The sequence below is a fragment of the Pogonomyrmex barbatus genome, unplaced genomic scaffold (assembly GCF_055798465.1).
Source record: "Pogonomyrmex barbatus isolate J1 unplaced genomic scaffold, ASM5579846v1 scaffold4, whole genome shotgun sequence".
NCBI lineage: Eukaryota > Metazoa > Arthropoda > Insecta > Hymenoptera > Formicidae > Pogonomyrmex > Pogonomyrmex barbatus.
The window spans coordinates 637911-659963 of record NW_028297138.1 but is presented as its reverse complement, the minus strand read 5'-3'; the positions used below and the strand labels follow the sequence as shown (position 1 = coordinate 659963).

At 35.1% G+C, this 22053-nt stretch overlaps 2 protein-coding genes across 33 annotated transcripts in view; both read left to right on the top strand.

The window, feature by feature from the left end:
- Positions 1–22053, top strand: part of pHCl-1 (pH-sensitive chloride channel 1) — a 1184550-nt gene that overhangs the window by 759774 nt on the left and 402723 nt on the right. For 30 of the 31 annotated variants that reach the window (XR_016140122.1, XM_089080706.1, XM_089080698.1 and 27 more), the window contains one exon: positions 6205–6357. The exons of the other annotated variant lie outside the window; for it this stretch is intronic. Coding sequence is in view for 29 of the 30 variants with exons in the window: in XM_089080706.1 (XP_088936832.1) it covers positions 6205–6357 (153 nt within the window). In the remaining variant the exon portion in view is untranslated. The remainder of the gene's footprint in view (positions 1–6204; positions 6358–22053) is intronic. 31 annotated transcript variants of the gene reach the window in all.
- Positions 6365–20087, top strand: LOC148935549 (uncharacterized). Of its 2 annotated transcripts, none has more exons than XM_089080711.1 (2): positions 6365–12245; positions 17168–20087. In XM_089080711.1, the coding sequence occupies exon 2, from the start codon at positions 17838–17840 to the stop codon at positions 19167–19169; it is 1332 nt and encodes a 443-aa protein (XP_088936837.1). In that variant the 5' UTR covers positions 6365–12245; positions 17168–17837; the 3' UTR covers positions 19170–20087. The 2 variants fall into 2 exon arrangements, with proteins under 2 accessions (XP_088936837.1, XP_088936838.1); XM_089080712.1 differs by having other exon boundaries at positions 17168–19114.

Sequence of the window (22053 nt, the reverse complement as noted above, 5' to 3'; positions counted from 1 at the left end):
CGTTATTGTAATTGAACAATCCTATATCATTATAACACTCGTGTTTATGAAATTCTATCATAGAGTATTGTCGCCCAACGAGGTCGAATGGTCTGCTCTTTCCATAGAGGTCTGTTGACATATTGTAAATGGTGATATACACATGCCTCCAATATTTTGGTAGGAATCGAGAAGCGGGATGCTTCCGGAAATATTTTGGTAGAAATCAAGAAGCGGGAGCGTCGGGTATAGCATCTCTTCACAAAATAGTGGGGAGTCGGGATGTAATGTCTCTTCAAAAAATAAACCATCACGTTCACCGGTGGATGACTCGCAACGTTCCATAACGGAGAAGTTAACTCTTCGATAAGTTAGCTCTTTGATTGAGTGACAATTGCACATCTCTTGCGTCATCATCTATTATTCTCGCGCCACACTTTTTACATTTTTTACAATGACTGTATATGGTATCTTTCATTGAAAAGTTCATTGTAAAGTTTCTTTTTCTTTTTAGCAGTATCCTCACTATAAAAAAGATTCAAAAAATTATGAGTCATCATACTTCATTATTCTTATATTATATTCATAACTGACCTTGTCTTATCAATATGATAATACTTCCACAAATGAATAATTAACAGACAGGAGTGGAGTACCGTTATAAGTGATACCTGTCAATCAATACTGGTACATGCAGCACTTCATGTTTTTTGTATGCAATCGCGCCGGCTTTCTCTCACATTCGATTCATTAGACTTCCACTTACTGTGATCTCGCGCGTCCAATGATCTACTATATATATATATATATATATATATATATATATATATATATATATATATATATATCATTTGCAATTTCTTTATCTCTTTGTTTAAACCAAAGCATCCAAGAACCGGAGTCTCTAAGTCGCAATTTGTTTATCTATTTGTTTATAACTTCTATTATCTTCGCAATTTGTTCATAGCAACCGGATTATCGGCGCTTCTCTCTCTTAACACGTCATTTGCAGTTTCTTTGTCCCTTTGTCTAAAACCGATGTGTCATACATTTGCAACCGAGTCGTAATTTGTTTATCTATTTATTTGTAATTTTTATTATCTTCGCAATTTGTTCGTAGCAGTCCGATTATCAACACGTACGTCGATTTCTAGGAAAGCCATTTTTTGTGATTCTTCCTAGAAAAAAAGCGACGCCGCGTTCTCATGTATTTATCATCTTTTCTTTCCGTTGTGCTCTCTCTCTCTCTATATATATATGTATATCTTCTATCTCTCTTCCGTCTCTCTCTTATTTTATCTATAGTGTTTAATACGGCATACATTTTTTATTTTTTCTTTGTTTTCTAAACGTTTCATCTCATGCAATGAGTCTTATGACAATGAGTCATATTGGCAGTTGTTGAAATGCTTCGCAATAACGCCACCTGACAATAATTTTGTGCGCGAAGAATCGCCCGTACGCGAAGAATCACCTGTGCGCGAAGAATCGCCCGTGCGCGATGTGTTAGACAATTGTGAGGTGCCCGTAAATCAAATACTCCCCGACAAGGATGACGACGACGACGACGACGACGACGACGACGACGACGACAACGACGACGACGACGACGACGACGACGACGACGACAGCGATTTTGAAGAGTTTCTTAACAACCTTCACCCAGGAGCGCTTTGCCTTTATATGTGGATAAATATCATCCGCACAGATTATAACAATAATACATTCATGATCGATGCAGAGGAACAATGCGTTGATTACATTCCCAACGATTCGAATGCCGATATTGTGCAATTGCCATGGTCAATAGAATTATATGAACTCAATTGCATGTCTTCGGTGGAATACGAGAATGAGGAGCAGGAAGAGGAAGAAAATTATTCACAGAATGAAGTTTTGGCGGATAATTTAGAGGATGTGGGGGAATTTCCCCCTGCCCCCGCGAGTTAATCCGCGGGAGTAATCGATGGTGAGGGGGGAGGAGGACAACAAAAATTATTTCTTTCTTTTGTGTGTATTTTAAGTAACATTTCTTCTTGGATTATAAGACATTTCTTTGTGTGTATTTTAAGTGATATTTCTTTTTGGATTATTAGACATTTTTTTGTGTGTATTTTAAGTGACATTTTGTTGGATTATTAGACATTTCTTTTGTGTGTATTTCTTTTGTGTGCTTATGACGTCACGATTCCAATATGACCACGACTCCTGACTAGTCACCGCGGCCATATTGGAATCGTGATGTCATAGGCGAGAAATGACACAATAAAGTTTATGACGGTAATTTTGCAAATAAAAAGATATTTGACTAAAATAACATCTGATATGGCTTTAAGACACTTGTGAAAATGGGCGGCTGTTATCCTTTCCCTTCCTGATAGTCAATAAATAGCTGTAAAAGGCATGTGAAATGAAGCTTGTTCAGGCAGGAAACACACGATTTAACAGCTGTTGAAAGAAATGGAAAAAATGCTTTCACATATAATGTCCGACGATAATTTTAGCTGCCGCCCATTTTTATGACTCTGATAAGTACGAAACAAGTCATATATGCACGATTAAGTACACAATAACGAAAACAGTCGTTATAAAAGATTTCATTGTCCGCATGTCACTTGTATAAAGATGAACAAGGACAAGGATAAAATGAACAAGGATGAGCTTTTATTTTTCACTGCGACGGTACGTCGCTACCGTCAACGCGGAGTTCTTTGCTGAGTAGTTAGGGGTCTTGTGACATTTCTTTTTGAATTATTAAACATTTCTTTTGGATTACTCTTCTACAACCTCTACTGGTGAGTCTTTTTTATTTTTTTATCTTTTATTTTTTATTTTTACTCGACGGCGTGGATGAGCGGCGAGCGCGGTCACGACGGCGGCAACGGACGGCGGTGGACGGCGGCGAGCCCGCGCCCTGTGAGGTCATGTCCACGCGTCCTGTCCTCCGAACTACAATTTGTTTTATAGTTTTATATATATTATATAATCTGTTACAGCTGCGGGATACTACTATCTCTATCCTCCTCCCCGTCGGCGGCACATTCCAAAGGACAAAGGACTGCCGTCCCTGCGTTCCCCTCTCTTCTTCCCACGCGCCCGCCGTTCTCCCCCGTACACCCGCACCTCCCTTGGAGCTCTTGCACTAGAATCGGTGTATTACTTCTATATTTTTAATAATTACATTGTGAACACCTTATCTCTCATTATTTTTATAAATTTTGTATCGTGTGATTTCAGACTTGGCTTTCATGGCGCGACATTATGTAACATTAGAGGTAAAAAATGACATGCAAAAAGTTTCTTGCCTCGTATAGCTTCATTTTGTACTTTTCTCTTAAAAACTATATATATTTTTTATATTCTTAAACTTTGTAAAAAGTATCAGAAAATAAAATATATATTCAATAGATCACGTAAAAGTGTAAAATAATATTTCTTGAATGATTACTGCTCAGCTATCAGAGATCGTCAGGTCATTAGATCCAGTTGTTTCTAATGGCTGAAATGTTTTGCATATCATTTCTCGTTTCTGACATCGTAACTCAATATGACTGCAGCAAGAGAGCCGAGAGCCTTGTTTAAAACAAGAAAAATTTGAAATTATCGGAATCATTTGTCGCGAGCACTAAGAAGAACCATACACATGAAACTCGAAACTTTTCGTACTTCCCTTCCATCAAAGGAGGAGGGATGTCGCGAGCGCCAAGAACACAATCGCGCCCACCGCTGTCGAAGCGGATTGCGGCAAGCGTGCGATAATTTATCCGACTATTATTACTTTTGTTAACCGATAGCGATTGCTAAATTGCAATCGTGTATTTATTTTATTTGTAACCACTCCGTTTAAATTAATTGCCAATCGGGTTGCGCGACCTTTACGTAAAAAGCTGCTGCATGACCCAGAAAAATGCCGCGAAATGCTGACAATCATTATGATTAAGCTGCAAGGACCGGCCGCCCAAATAAAAATGCGCCAGGATAAAAATGCGAGACCGGTGCTAGGAGCGGGGACTCGTTTTGATTTTGTCTTGCAGTCACGTCTGTCGCGGTCTGAATTAATTAGTGCAAAATTATACTGTTTAATAAAGTTTATTGGAAAAAAAACGAGGAGTGTCGTATTTGACGTCAAGAATCTTCAGCCGATTCCCTGGCCGATTCTTCTCCGAAATGATCCGCATAACACATTTCAGCTTTTTATTTTAGATGTATCATGTCTATGGTTAATATACAGCTGTTTCTTTCAATATTTTTTTTTAAATTGAGGAAATTCTAAATATTTTTAATTAATTCTATATCAAGCTACAATTTAATACAAAATAAGAATAATAGAATAAAAATGACAAATTTGCATAAAATTAGGAAATGATAAATTAAATTTCCTAAATATAATACACATAAAGAAAAATAAAATATTAGATTTAATTGATTTCACAAGACAACTGTTTTGGACAGATATTTAAACTTTATTCTCAACACTTCTTCAATAACGGAACATGCTATGAGCATGATAAGTAGAATTATTTACATCCAAGATATTACGAGAAAAATTTAAATTATCATTAAATTAAAACGGTTACGCGCTCTCACGGTTCGCGGGATAGCATCCAGTCGGGTTGCTAGGAAGAGAGAGAGTTTTGATAGAGAAAATAAGATATAGAAGATTTGATGTGAATTATATACAAATATATTCTTAATATAGAAACTATTTACAACTACTGATTAGATTTTTACAATCTTATATCGTTTGGTATTTACAGTATGTACAGGAAACTCGAGTGTTATTCGCCGAAAATATACGCGAATTCCGTGAATCGCACAATAGCTTTAACTCGCGACTTTACTAAGAATTCGGCACGTCGCGGTCATGGGCGGTACGAGACGGTGCGCGAGGCTTCGTCGCAAGCGGTGGTTGTCGCGTTGCCGATCAGTTGTTAACTGTTACGTTGCGTCAAAATTTTTTTGGGACGGTTTTTTTGGGATTTTCGATCCGGAATAGGATTTAGATTTTGCTGCGGCTCGGAGATAGGAAGCTCCCTGCTCTGTTATCAACAGCGACGGATTTTGCACCAAGGGCTTGCTTTGAGGTTCAAACTAAGAAGCACTTTAGTTCGAAAGAAAGCTTGCGTACTTTGGAGATAGGAGTAATCCGCCAAAAGTTCCTGACTTTCTAAGTAGTGCCCTAGGATCGCTTACAGGTATCGGGACAGGTATTCAGAGATCAGCAGTGGCTTGACTGCTCATCAAGAATAGGCGAAAATCATCCGTCAGAGTCAGCTAATATACCCGAGTCGTAAATTGGAACGGATCGGGAACAAGTCGGCCGAACTCGGATTCTGAGGTTAACTTCGCGGATGATTTTGTCAAATAATCCGCGAATTTCACCGAACAGGTGTGATTCCGCGAATCCGTTCGGTGGCGCAGTCGATAACGGGACTAGCGGCGGTGGTCCAACGCGCAGATTATTATGATAAACACACGTTCTCGTAAATTCTCCATTGATCGACGCGAATTTGTTCGACGGTGATCCGGATCGCGGAGAATCGCCGTGTCGATACTCCAATGGTCGGTCGGGAAAACAAAGATTATAATTTTACGATTTGACTTACAGGAGGAAGGCGTATCGTTACAAAACAAATAATAATTACTTGTAAAATAATAACAACCGTATTCACTCATTATATCTTATATACCAAAAATGTCAAAGAATTTAAGTGAATTGTAAAAATTTTAAACACCAAATTTTTATTTTTACATTGAGTTTACATTGAATGGATCATTAAAGAACACGAAGATATTCTTTCAAAACTGTTTGAAATGAATGTAGTTTACAAAATCTCTTCTAAAAATTATGATGCTTCATATGTGGGAAGCGAAAATAACTTAAAATGAAAGTTTAAGAATGTAATCATACTAAAAAGAAGACCATTCATTCGATTAGATCATTCATTTGATTACAGAGCATGATGGATTTTCACAATTTCACGATTTCAATTGGGATGATGTTAAAATAATTGATGCATTTCTTAGAAAGAAAAAGAATATTAAACATTATTAATTACAAATAATTATTAATTAATAATAAATTAAAAATAAGTAAGTAAGTATATATCCGTAATGATGCGTTTCTAACCGAATTAATATTAAAATATTTCCTTTCTGCTCCTTAAAAATACGAATTAATCGATTCATTAAAATAGAAAATAAAGTTATGTATGCTTGGCTCAGGTAATTACAGCTGCTTGAAGGTGGATCTAATCTTCACGAGAGATCGTTCCTTCTATTTTACTACGGTCTTCATCCCGGGTATTATTCTAGTAACCAGCTCTTTCATTACATTTTGGCTCGAATGGAATGCCGTACCGGCACGAGTGATGATCGGTGAGTATTAACCTAAATTTCTCCGTAACTCTTTAAATAGAAAAAATATACTTTTTACATAACGGACACGAATATATGCGATTTATATACATATGCATATGTAAAAATAATATATATCCCAGACCTAACGCACCGCCTGCTAATGACAGATTTCTAAAATCATTTAGAGACAAAAATTCTAATAAATACTAAAATGTTGAATCTACAATAGTTTTCAAATAGGAAATTAGAACTATCAATATGCAGATATTCGGGTAACTCGAGTATTATCCGGGTACCCGAGTATATCGAATATTTCTCGGAATATCGAATATTATTCGGGTACCCGTGTATTGAATATATCATATTTCTCGAATCTGGATATCCTCGAATATCTGAGTAACTGATTATCTCGAGTACTATCCGGGTGTCCGGGTATATTAAAATTTTTAAGAAAAAAATTTGAATATTAAATATCTATGAAGTATGAAGTATACATATATACATGTAAGTCAATAAAATGAAAAATTGCGTCAGTTGAAAATAAAATATTATAGATAAAAATTATGAATAATAGAAAAAAAAGTTGAGTGTGGGAGTTTGCAACGGTTTCAGGAAATGGCTAAAATGTTCAATGTAATATCTGTGACAGTACACTTTTGTATAACGGATCATCATCGTAATAAATAAACATTTAAACATTAAAATTAAAACATTCATTAAAAAAGAACGATAAAAATATAACTAGGTAAAAATTATTATTTTCTCATTCATCAAATTTATAATATCCTTTATGCTGTTTAGCTTTAGAAAATTAGTAAAATACGATTAATCTCTAACTAAAGAAATTTAAAATAATCTATGAAAAGATATTTTTTATGTCTTCTCATTATTACTTTTATTTTTCTAAACAAAAATTTAATGAAAGTAAAGTTAAAAATAAATATATATTATTTCTGAGAAGTATAATAAAATAATTAAAAAAGTAATTAAAAGTAAATAATTAAATTACAAATTACAAATAATAAAAATAATAAATTCTAAATTATAAAAATGTTTATAAATAATAATTAGTAAATAATAAATAATAATTACAAATCTTTAAAAATATTAAAATTTATTATATTTTTATTATTCAATTTTAGTGCTGAAGTACAGGAAATACAATACAACCGATACAACCGATTGCTATTTTTTATGAGCTGCGATTAATTAATAAAAATAAAAATAAAAGCAGTATAAATCCATGTAATCCGTAAAGACAAGAAGATATTCACCTACATGTATATATGTATACTTCATAGATATTTGATATTCAAATTTTTTTCTTAAAAATTTTAGTATATCCGGATAGTACCCGAGATAATCAGTTACCTGGGTATTCAAATATTCAGGTATTTCGGGTATTATCCGAATATCTAGTGACCCGAGTAATACCCGTGAATTTGAGTAATCGTGAACTTGGGTACTCGGGTACCCGGATATAGAGATAACTCGGTTTATATTGACAGCCCTAGGAAATGTGTAAAAATGTCCAATCGGGCTGTCATTATTCCGAGCGCTGAGGTTCATAGTAAAAGTGCTCCTAGATATTAATGTTTAAATATTAACATAATTTTGCATACATTTTTGAATTTTTTTCTTCGTAACTTTTCCTACTTATTTAATTTGCTCTGTTGATAATATTAATAGCGGTTAAAAATAACAATTATTTTACGCAATATTGATCTTGGAATGCATCGAGTTATCGTTATACATCGAGCTGTCAAATAAAGTATCTGTCACATGAAGTATGTTGTAAGTAAATATTTTTTGATATGAGTCTTAATCAATATTAATCAAGAAATTATTTTTTTAATTAGATGAATAATAAAGAATGAATATATTGATAAAAACTTTTTCAACATCTGTAATTTATACAACAATAATATAAAGAATAATTATTCTTGACATATCCTTTTTTAGAAAATACAATTATGATTGAACTACATACATATTATTTTATAATACAAAGTACAGAAATTATTATCACATTATGTACCAAAATTAGCATTTCGTACGTAATAGTTATGTTAGAAAATTAATGAAATATTAATATTAATAAAATAAAATATTCTGTGTTTTTTTGCAAAACCATGAAAATTTATTTTAGTAAATTTCATTTTATATTGAAAATTAAAATTTTATATCTATTACAACAGATATTCAAAATTTTTATCATTGCATTCTATGCATAACTGTGCACATTTCAATAAATTACACATTGCATTTCTAATCATTTGTGGTTATAGTGGCAATAACTTCATTAATTCGATCTCTCAATTCTTTACGATTATTAATCTGTTCTTGATAAATACATATTCTTTAATATATTGATAAGACATATTCTTGATAAAGACATATTCTTTAATATAGCCCCAAAAGAAATAATCTAAGAGCGTCCAAAATCCGGTGACCTTGCCGGCCAACTTATTGGGCCTCCGCATCCTATCCATTTTTCTGAAAATTAATATTTGATATTCGACGTGCATTTCTGAAATTATAAGACGCTCCATCATATTGAAACAATATATTTTGCCGTTGATGTAAAGGCATATCATTCATTAAATCTACAAGATTGTTTGTTATAAAATCAGTAAAAAATTCTCCTGTTAATCTCACAAGCATTTTGAAAGGTCCGCTCTGAAGCATAATAGTACGTGTTATGTTGAGAATTTAATGTAAGTTTAATAACTTCAATAAATTAGAAAATAGTATAAATGTAATATAGTTTACTATCATATCATCCATTATGCCGGCCCATAAGTTGATATTGAAACGATGTTGATAATCCCTTGAATATGAAATTCATTTGGATTTTCGTTTGTTCAAATATCTGTATTATTATCCTTTCTAAAAAAAGTCTGACATCGATACTCGCATCTCCCGAAATTTTCTCGAAATTTATTATTGACGCTTTTCCGCAATGCTGATTGGTTCTTTCGCTGCACTAGCTTCGTGAATAGCTGTCATTGTATTGATCTCACAGCGAAGATCGTTTTGACAATTGTATATCAAAAAGTTAAAAATATTATAGTGTAACAGTATAATAGTATTATATTAATTTTTATTCTTGTGTTGAAAAAATTAAATAGGGCGCGCGCAGCGCGCGTTTGTAATGTCTAGTGTATATAAATAACACAATAACACAAATAACCTTCACGGGTAAAACATGATTCATCCGTGAAGAAATTCCTACGAACCGGGTTGATTTTCCTCTTGCTTCAATAACTCCCTTCTCCCACACCACACACACACACACACACACACACACACACACACACACACACACACACACACACGTATATATATTCGTGTAAATCTTTTTACATTCCATATATAAATATAAATATATATATATATATATGGTGGACCAGTCAGTTGCTGCCGTCGTAACGAAAGCGCCGGTCGCCAAGATGGCGGTGGGTCCGTGCGCGTGGGGGAAACGTGTTCAACGCGATAAGAGAATCACCTAGCGGGCACTAGCTGGTCACAAGGCTGCTTGGCCTATAAGAGGGGCGAGGGAGAAATCGCTACGCACTCGAAATAGGTTTGCACGATTTAATATTTAATTGAAGGCTTAGAACTAGTATAACAAAGTCTGTAGATTGAAGCTTGCACATTCGCAGCGTCCACTCGCGTTGCAATGAGGTTTATACAAAGCTTGACTGCGTTTAGTCGCGAGTGTCGAACGCCATAACTGTGGAGAACGTGGAGCGCATAATCCTACTCGACCGTGGGTTGGCGCGCGACTGGATGCAGTTAGAAGCATTCGCGAAGTCGCAGAATTTGCTTCCGTTGGCGCTCGCTTCCGCTGGTCGGTGTCGAGTCGTTGGGACTGGCGCAGTGGGCGCCACAACCACTCCCCCAGAGACTTTCGCAGATTGCGAAGGAAGCGAAAATCTAACGAGTTTCGTGGTGCCTGGCTGTTGACCGGTTGACAGGGGCGAAGTCATTGAAGAGAGTGCTTGGGTTATCTCGTGTGCAGGACGTACTTGCTGTGAAGCTGCACTATGTGCGGGTTCTACTGGTGTATCCTGTTCATGGGCCGTCATGTAAGCGGGCTTGAAAGCGTCTGTGGAGATGACTTTTGTTGGCCGTTGATGTCGATTTCGAAATTCTTCCCGTCGATGCGTCGCAGAATGCGATGAGGACCAGAGTACAGCGGGAACAGCGGCGGTCTTATAGCATCTAAGCATCTGAAAACATTGAGTGCATGAGTCGAGATTTTTAATGGTGAATTGATGAGGTTTTATGTGGTGGGCTGTAGGAATAGGTCTTAGAGCATGGAAATGTGCTCTGAGTTTTTCCAGGAATGTGTGTGGCGATGCTGATGGTTCGGCCGAGACGAAGAACTCTCCGGGTATACGTAACGTCGTCCCAAATAGCATCTCCACTGGTGAAGCTCCGAGGTTCCACTTGAATGCAATTCTTAATCCAAGGAGCACTGTTGGTAGTAAGGTGAGCCACGACGTAGCGGGATTATACATAAGCGCTGCTTTTAGTTTGCGGTGCATCGTTTGAGGAGACCGTTGGACTGCGGATGGTATGGCGAAGTCTGTATCCTCGTTGCTCCGATTAAGTGAGCAAGTTTCGTGAAAAGCACCGACTGTGGTCCTTGGTCGGTAGAGATATTAAGCGGTGTGCCAAATTGGGCGATCCAGCCGTTGTAAAATTCACGAGCGATCGTATCGGCCTGAACGTCTTTGATCGGAATAACGTGTGGCGAGAACGTGGAACGCATGATCCTGCTCGACCGGGGGTTGGCGCGCGACTGGACGCAGTTAGAAGCATTCGCGAAGGATCGTAGTATCAAGAAGGATCTTCAATTTAAGGGGGAAGGTGTTACGTGCCGAAACTCGGGATTTGAAAACTATTATTTTTTGTTCCCCTTTGTCGAACAAATTTTAAGTATCGCGTTATTTAAGTAATTCAGGACATTCCTTCCTTTTTCCTCTTCCGACACACTTTCACTTTAGTCCTGTCCAAACAACTCATAACACATCATCACGTTTTCTAAAATTCTCATGTAGTTTTCCCCTTTTAGAAAACCGTCCTAACCGTTATATTCTTGCATCAAAACGCGTCGCGTTATTGGTTATACGTCAGCAAAATATCGCCTACCTCGTCTTGGACGAAGATCCTTCCTGAACACGAAAGTAGTTCTCGTCAAAAACTCGAAGGAAAAACATCGCAATCTCGTCAAGTGTATCGTATGCGAGAAATAAAATTCAACCTTACAACAATCCTATGAATTCTCTGAACTCTTAATTCCTCTACACATTACGTCGCGACTCGCACGTAACAACTGGTGGCAGCGGTACCGAGCCATTTAAGAAGGTTGAAGCATCTACCAACACCTCTGTTTTGCCAACAATACTGAGTCAACGAAACAAAGCACGAAGGAAGAGAACACAGTCAATCAAGATTAAAATCGAGAAAACTTCGCAATCTAGTAGAAGATTAAAGTCTGGTTGACGATTATTGTTCCCACTTGACGAAGGCGACAATAGGCATGATTATTCCTCATAATTGTACGATTTGGCTACCTATAGTCCGATGAAACCCTGGTGAATTGTGGCATAAAAGCAAAAAAAAAAAATCACTTGAGGTAAAAGGCATTAAGGAGCCGATACGTCGCAGACGGAAACCCCGCAATGGACACGGAAAAGGACCACGAGACATCCCGGAACGAAAGCAAATATCCTTTCGAGACAACGCCGACGGCAACGACGAGACTCCGTAGACAACCGATACGTAAAAAGGACTTTATTGAACGACGGCATCCTGAACAACCTCACCGAACGACGAGATTCTGCATTAGCGATGAATATTTCCCGGACAACCACGTGTTACGTTCTGCTGTTACTGTAAGTCTTACGAAGTCATATGAGTTATAGAAATTCCAAAGCGCACTATAATACAGATAGTTCCGAAAGTAGCTCTATAAATAATAGTTTCGAGTCCGACATATCTTTGAAAGAAAAACCGACAATTACGAACGATCGAGCGTCATCACTAGTACACATTATGGATGAACCAAGCCATACCCGTGACTAACAAAGTCGAAGATCTTCTACTTCGATAAGCAATAGTTATTTTTCTGTTCGTCATAGCTTATCACTCTTGCCAGTCTTAATTACGAATGTTCCGGTACATCAATTCACATCTGACTTTAAAGGAGTCCTCGAATTAACTGAATCAGAAGAAAGATTATTTTTCTTTAGAGCTGTTTTACAAACTAAATTAACAGGAGACGCTGCGTTAATTAGGTCAATATATACCATAACGAATCCCGACGAATTATGTAGCGCGTTAGAAAAAGAATTCGGTAATTTCAAATCTTTTGATAATTGGGAATTGGAAATAAATAATCTCAGACAGCATAGGAATGAATCCTTGGAGGAATACATTAATAAAGTAAGAAAATTAAATTCTGAAATGATTGTCGCGATTTCTAACTACCCTGATCCGACGGCAAGAACAGGACTAAAAGTATTTGCTACTAATAAAGTAATAGATCATTTTATAGGTGGATTGCATAGACATATAGAGCAACATCTTTTAGTGCAAAAATTTAATACTTTAGAAGACGCGATAGAAAGTGTTACTGTTAGATTTGTTAGAAAATCTCAATATCATACAGACAGACTTAAATTTAATAATCACAATCAATCAAATTATGTAACTTGCAATTATTGTAAAAAGATCGGTCATTCCGAAAACGAATGCAGGAAAAAATATTTTAATATGCAAAACCGAAATACAAACTCAAATTTTCCACACAATAACTATCGCTATAATAATCGCGAATTTAATACTGTGCAAAACTTTGACAATAATTTAAGACTCAGATTTAATAATAATAATAGTAATACATAAACTAATAGTTATCAAGAAAATAGTAGACGAAATTATAATAATCGAAATAACCCTATCAACTCACCAAATAATTATCACTATAACGGCAATCAATCTAATAATTCGCATTTAAACTACCAAGGCCAAGCGAAGAGCGCGCAACGCTTAAGCCAATCAACGAGTCGCGCGAATCCAATCCACATAATAGAAACAACGCAAGAACATACACAATCCGAACAACCTCCTGAAATCTTATCACTATCCCCTTCAACGAGCTCACAAATCCATCAGATCAATTCTTGTTAGATACGGGCGCTGATATTAATATTATTAAAGCAAGCTCTTTACTTCGCGACACGTTAGTATATCAGGATAACAAAGTTGAAATTCAAGGCATAACAGAAGAAAAGCAACAAACTCTTGGGACAGTATACTTAAACTCGCAAAACGGAGTTCATGAATTTCACGTAGTACCTAGCAAATTTCCATTAAAAGAACAGGGAATTATAGGGTCAACCTTTTTACGGCAGGAAAATGCAAAAATAGATTTTGAAAAGCGAACCGTTACAATCAGAAATAATAAAATATATCCATTAGAATTTAGTAATATAGTAACCCTATCAGCTAGAAGCATGTGTTTATGCACAATTAAAACAAAACAAAATAATATCGAAAATGGATTAATAAATCAACAAGAAATTTTGCGTGATGTTTTCCTTATAAATAATATTGTACAAGTAACTAATAATGAAACTCGTACGTATGTAATTAATACAACGGAAGAAGAAATTAACATCAAGATACCCACAATTAATGTAGAGCCAGTGTTAATCGCCACGAGCCCGAGGGACAGCCCTACATACTCTATAGATTCGGTTATCTCAAATAATTTAACGGATTGAAAATATTAAAAGAAAATTTACGACTAGAACACTTAAATAAAGAAGAAAAACTCTCTATACTACCAGTTATCGAAAATTATAATGATATATTTTATTTACCGGGAGATAAACTAAAAGGTACAAATAGAATTACACATTCCATTTCCACCACAGATGACACTCCGATAGTTGTAAAACAATACAGATACCCTCCTGTTTATAAAGAGGAAATAAAAAAAACAAGTAAATAAACTGCTGGATCAAGATATTATTCAGCCTTCACTTTCTCCGTTTAATTCTCCGTTATGGGTAGTACCGAAAAAACCCGACGCTGATGGTAACAAAAGATGGAGATTGGTAATAGATTTCCGTAAACTAAACAAAAAAACAGTCGGGGACGCATACCCTTTGCCAAACATAACAGACATTCTTGACCAACTAGGTACAGCCAGATACTTCTCATGTTTCGACTTAGCTTCGGGTTTTCACCAAATTCCTATGAATCCACAAGACTCAACTAAAACCGCCTTCAGTACATCTAATGGTCATTATGAATATAAAAAAATGCCCTTCGGTGTAAAGAATGCTCCCGCGACATTCCAAAGACTAATGGACAACGTTTTAACGGGTTTACAAGGAAACATTTGTTTTGTTTATTTAGACGATATTGTCATTTATGCGGAATCATTGAAAGAGCATACTGAAAAACTTATTCAATTCTTTAAACGATTAAGAGAAGCCGGTCTTAGTCTACAACCGGACAAGTGCGAATTCTTCAAAAAGGAATTGCTTTATCTAGGTCATATAATTTCTGAAAACGGCGTGAAACCTAACCCAGAAAAAATAAAAGCGGTAAAAGAATATCCCGTCCCGAAAAACCATAAAGAACTCAGACAGTTTTTAGGCCTTGTAGGATATTATCGACGTTTCATAAAAAATTTTAGTGCAATTACCCAACCTTTTACAGCACTTTTTAGAAAAAATATACCATTCAAATGGAAAATGCAACAACAAATAAATTTCGAAAAAATCAAAGAATTACTGTTGAACGAACCTATATTACAATACCCGGATTTTAATAAGGAATTCATATTAACTACAGACACGAGCGACGAAGGAATTGGCGCGGTTCTATCACAGGGTAAAGTTGGATACGATCTTCCTATTGCTTACGCTTCCCGGACACTTAACAAAGCAGAACGTAATTACGATACCACAGAAAAAGAACTTTTAGCCATCGTGTGGGCTACAAAACACTTTCGACCATATTTGTACGGCAAAAAGTTTAAAATAATAACCGATCATAAACCATTGATTTGGCTTTTTAACGTTAAAGATCCATCGTCGCGTTTAATACGGTGGAGATTAAAATTAGAAGAATATGACTACGAAATTTTATACAAAGAAGGAAAACAAAACACTAATGCAGACGCTCTTTCTCGAATACCGCAAATATCAACCTTACAAAGTAAAGCTTCGAGCAATCACGTAAATCCTAGTTATAGTTTATTTCTACAACATGCATTAAATGATTCATTATGGAAGACAAATAATATAATTCCTCAGACTTCAGGCAACATAAAAGGATTATTAGTAAAAGAAGCGATCCCTTCCCCAAAAATTACACTATCATAAATTACACTATCAATATAATAAAATTACACTATCAAAAATTGACGGAAACAAAGCGAAAAATATAACATTAACACTAGGAGATATTAACGTAATAAAAAAGAAACGCTCAACCGAGATACATCTTATTACACGAGAAAATGAACAGGCACTTGTAAATCTAGAAACTATATTCGAGTGTTTAATTAAATTAAAAGAATATGCTATCTCGAATAATCAAACGATAATATCAATAGCTCCGATAGGAGATATTACAAATAAAGCAAGAATCACTCAAATGATTAAATATATATTTAAAGACACACCAATTAAAGCATTTTTATTAGAATCCGTACCTAAAGAAATTACTGATCCGAATACAAAACAAGATATACTCAAAGAATTACATAATTCAAAAATCGGTGGTTATAAAGGCATCACGAAAACATTAAAACGAATTCAACAATATTACTCATGGGATGGTATGAAACAAGACGTGAAAAAATATATAAAAGCTTGTCATGATTGCCAAAAACGAAAATTAGTCCGCGAAAAGACGAAAGCTCCTATGTTAATTACAGACGCCAAGCGAGGCATTTCAAAAAGTTGCGACAGATATTGTAGGACCCCTACCGGAAACAGAAACTGGGAATAAATATATATTGACGACGCAGGATCAGTTGACAAAGTTTTGCACAGCCTATCCATTATCAGATACTAACATTACAACGATAGCTAATATAATAATTAATAAATTTATTTATACTTTTGGTTCACCTGCAGAATTGTTGTCCGATCAAGGTAGTAACATATCCGGAGAAATAATGAAAGAAGTTAGCAGAATTTTTAAAATAAAACAAATCAAAACTAGCGTTTATCATCCACAATCAAATAGATCATTGAAACGTTCTCATCATGTATTAGCCGAATATTTAAAACCTTATATTAATGAACATCAGAATAATTGGGATTCGTTTCTAGACGCCGCAATGTTCTCATATAATACCTCGTATCATGAAAGTATAAAGATATCTCCTTATGAATTAATATTTAGTCGCAAACCACGATTACCTTCGACTCTTGTTGAGTCACGACGAGGAATAACACATAGAGAATTTCTCGTAGATTTAGTTGAGAGACTAACTTATTTGAAAAAACACGCAGCGGAAAATCTCCAAAAAGCTAAAGAATCGGCTAAACAATATTATGACAAATGCGTAAAACCTTTAATACTAGATCCTGGAGACTATGTTTACGTACTCCACGAGACAGTTAGAACAGGCAGTAAAAAATTAACGGATCAATACGATGGTCCATTCGAAGTTTTGCATCGAATAAACGGTGTTAATTATGAAATTAAAAGAGGTAGACATAATCAAATCTTACATGTAATGTAATAACATGTCAATAAACTGAAACGCGCATATTTCTCTTTGCAGGATAATAAGGATGGTTAATTCGGAAACAAACCTCTTCGTTAATCAACCGCTAGAGAAATTAGCAGGGATTTATTTCGAAAATTTAGGAGAACTACATATTTTTAGAGACCATTGGAAATTTGTAAATTATGTAAACCTTGCGCCATTAGAAGAAAAAGAAGAAATATTAAAATTTTATACTAATAAGATAGATCTTTTGTGTTACATTACATATAACTTCGGGCGTGGTACAACATGCTCGGGAGCGCAAGAATTACAGCGTTTAAAACATAAGATAGCAAGTTTAAAAATTGATAGAGAAACCATTAATGATTTAATAGGACGAGTCGATGACGTAAACGAATTCAAGCGCAGATCCAAACGAGGAGTTTTTGATTTTGTTGGTCAAATAGCGAAAATTCTTTTTGGTACATTAGATTCATCCGATGCAGATTATTATAATGAACAAATAGATCTCGTATATAATAACTCACGACAACTAACAAATCTATATAAAAAACAGATAAGTATTATTCAGTCTGCTATTGGTAATTTTTCAAATGCTTTTACGGCAAGCAAACAAAAATTTAAAGAAGTAGATTTTAACTTAAATACTCTTAATAAGGAAATTTTAAAGAACACGAAAACGTTATCTGATGTATAGATAAATACCAAAATTAATTCATATCTTATGGAGTGTTCGGAAATGATGCTTGAATACGAATTAGAATTAGGAGTATTAACAGACGCCATATTACTAGCACGTCGAGGCTTGATTCATCCAAAAATACTCACACCAAAAGAATTGTTCAATAATTTAAAAGCGACCCGATATGCGTTAGATGATAAGCGATTGCCTGTAGCCTTGGAACCTAACGAATTTACTAATCTAATAGATGTTAACGATGTAAACGTATTTTATAAAAATCATCGATTAATTTATGTAATGCCGTTAATCGAACAAAAAGATTTCACCTTATATCACACAATCCCACTACCAATTAAGCAGGGCGAAAGGAGTATTTATGCGTTCATAAATCCAATTTATACTTACCTAGGTATTAGATCCGATAAACAACTGTATACTCATCTAACGGAGCATGATATATCTAAATGTAAGAAAATTAATAACGTGATGATTTGTAAACAAACGGATTTATTATATCAAATTTCGGCGATTCATAACTGTGAATCTGAATTATTAAGATCAGCTAGATTAGAAAGCATACTAAAAGAATGCGATATCCGAGTAATGAGAATTCACAACACAGTTTGGTACCAATTAAAAACTACAAACTCATGGCTATACACTGCTCCTCATAATGAAACTCTTCATATTTTGTGCGAAGATAACAAACCACGACAAACCCAATTATTCTCTACCGGACTTATGGTATTAAATTATCGGCGAATTGCGATTTCAGATAATGTTCTGTTACGGAGTCGAAAAACGGGAATTATTAATACCATTGAAAAAGACTTCATACCTAATGTTAAACTTAATACGAGCAAATTATGCGAAGACCTTAAGAAACATAATGTAAACATTTTAGATCTCCCTTTATTAAATATTGGTAAAACTCCTAATTTAGACGTCCATTTATTAAAGACAGCGAGCACTGCTTTAGAAATTTATAGAGAAGCGGAGGAATTAGGTAAACATCATCGAACAGAAACGTTTTATCAAAAGATAACTAGTTGGTTTTATTATATATTATATACCATTGTCGGTCTAGTTATTTTGTATATAATAGGGAAATGTTCATTAATAAGCAAAATCATTCACAATATTAAAGTCTGTTGCGTACCAAAAGAAGGTTGTACTCAATATTTCTACAAATGTTTCAATAATAATGTTAACACCCGCCATCCGCAAGATAATAATCGACAGGTAGTTACATTTACTGCGATTCCTACTGAATATAATGAATCCTCCCAAGATAATTTAATTTTTAAACCCAAAAGAAATACAGAGACACGCCGATCTCGTTCTCGAAATGATCGACTTTCAAATCTAACTTAACGCTAATTGTAAGTCACGTATTATATATATATATATATATATATATATAAGTAATATCTGCGTATGATTATACTAAACTATTAAGTAATTAACTTAGTGTGTGTGTCGATATGTTATAATTGTAATTTTAAACCACCATACTGTCACGTTCAGATTATTATTATTAAGCTACGCAAATTGATTATAATTATATCTACGATTATAATTGATTATAATTATATGTACGAAACCCGAATGTATTTTGCGGTATATCAAGAAGGATCTTCAATTTAAGGGGGAAGGTGTTACGTGCCGAAACTCGGGATTTGAAAACTATTATTTTTTTGTTCCCCTTTGTCGAACAAATTTTAAGTATCGCGTTATTTAAGTAATTCAGGACATCCCTTCCTTTTTTCCTCTTCCGACACACTTTCACTTTAGTCCTGTCCAAACAACTCATAACACATCATCACGTTTTCCAAAATTCTCACGTAGTTTTCCCCTTTTAGAAAACCGTCCCGTTATATTCTTGCATCAAAACGTGTCGCGTTATTGGTTATTACGTCAGCAAAATACCGCCTACCTCGTCTTGGACGAAGATCTTTCCTGAACACGAAAGTAGTTCTCGTCAAAAACTCGAAGGAAAAACATCGCAATCTCGTCAAGTGTATCGTGTGCGAGAAATAAAATTCAACCTTACAACAATCCTATGAATTCTCTGAATTCTTAATTCCTCTACACATTACGTCGCGACTCGCACGTAACAGAGGTCGCAGAATTTGCTTCCGTTGGCGCTCGCTTCCGCTGGTCGGCGGTCGAGTCGTTGGCGGGACTGGCGCAGCGGGCGTCTCACACACCACACACACACACACACACACACACACACACACACACACACGCGCACGCACACACACACACACACACACACACACACACACACGCACATTAGATTTATATATATATATAATTTTAGAAGATGAGTGGTGTGTGTGTGTGTGTGTGTGTGTGTGTGTGTGTGGTGTGTGTGTGTGTGTGTGTGTGTGTGTGTGTGTGTGTGTGTGTGTGTGTGTCTGATATAAAATTCGCAAAAAATTATTAAAAATTTCTAACTTGCGTATGTAAAATTTAATTCGAAAATAAATACTAATCTAAATACAAAACTAAATTTAATATAAAATTTGTTAAGAGAAAAAAAAGATAAAAAAAACAATAAAAAAAGAGAGAGAGAGAGAGAGGAAAGAGAAAGAGAGAGAGAGAGAGGAAGAGGGACGGAAAAAAGGTTATTTAATGTAAATATTTTATACCAGCTACATCAAAAATGTGTTGGAAAAGATGTGTTGAATTTAACATAAATCACATGTCTCAAACGTTCCTTTCAAAATTTTGTATTAATTTAGCACAAAATTTGGATGTGTTAAATAGTAACACTGACACTATGTTAATATTTCAACAAAAAAGAAATGTATCCTTGATCTTAATTTGAAGTTAATTGTGTTACAATTAATACAATTTTCATGATAAAATTAACACATAAGAAGTGTCCTTTTTACAGTTTATAAATGTAACTGCTCAAACTTTTAATTAATATAATATGTAAAAGTTACACTATTTATTTGTTTAAAGTTATTTCTTCACTATTTTTATAAAATTATGGTAGGAAAAAATTTTGAAATACCGTTTATACCAAAAAACTCTATAAAAAGACAATCTTCATTCTGCAATGTAAATTTTTTATTGATTTACATTAAATATGTTTATCATGACACGATCTCAAAAGTTTTTGTAACTATACATTACGAATACAGGCGAGATAGTATAATGATATTATTTCGAATTAACAATAAACATAGTTAATTATCTGGTAAAAAAGAATATTAGATAAAAATAAAATACAATAAAATATTATTTTATAAGAATCCTTTAAAAAATTTTTTTAACAGAATCTTTTTAAAGAATCTTTTTTTAAGATCCTAAGCAAAGACAGAGAGAGAGAGAGAGAGAGAGAGAGAGAGAGAGAGAGAAGAATGTATTTGTGCAGATAAGTCACGTACATATGTATTAGTAAGCCAGTTTTTTAAAATATATAATATTTATATGTAAAAATGCAATAGAAAATATACATGAGTTAATAGAAGCAATTATATACATTATGTATATAATTCGCCTTTTAATCAATGGCATTAATGGCATGTAGAAATTCTTTGAATATGATTATTGACGCCTAACAATGTTTGCATTGCAGTTAAGAATGTCCAACAGATGTTTATAAATTTTATATTATTTCAGAATTTAAACATTTTTGAATAAATGAAATCGAGTGAAACATTAAGAATTACATAATCATATTGTTGCGGCCGTGCGGTGTTCCGTTCGGCGCTGCCCCGTGAAATTAATCAATATCAATCGATAAGAGTTTAAATAGAGGATTGGCCCTTGGCAACGCGTCGTTCTCCGACTGACACAGATTTCACGGCCAGATTCCGCGGTGGCCGGACGCGTTTCTGTACCGTTGTACCGTTAGTTTAATAAAGAGCGAGCTTTTCTTTAAACAGTGTTCTTCCTTTCCGAAAGCGCTCCGCCGAGTATCGCGATCTCGGGAAGTAACGCCGCGAACGCGACAATTTTGGGGGCTCGTCCGGGATCGAATTTTTCGATCCGTATATGTGTGTGTGAGAGATAATGGCGGAGCGACAAACGGAAGAGACGGGGACTGGACAGGAAGAGGCGAAAGGTCGGAGAGTGATCTCTGCAAGAAAAAGGGCCTGTACTCGAGCGGAAGGACCGGAGGCGTCTCCGAACTTGGAGGAGATTCTTCGCTTGACGCTGGAGGAGCTTCGCTCTCTGAGGGAGGAGCGCGCTCGTCGAGAGACGGAAACATCTTCAATGCCCGGTCCGCAGGAAGAGA

Bases quoted from the DNA above. Each gene is read 5' to 3' on its own strand.
- LOC148935549 (XM_089080711.1), top strand. From the start codon at position 17,838: ATGGAGTGTTCGGAAATGATGCTTGAATACGAATTAGAATTAGGAGTA.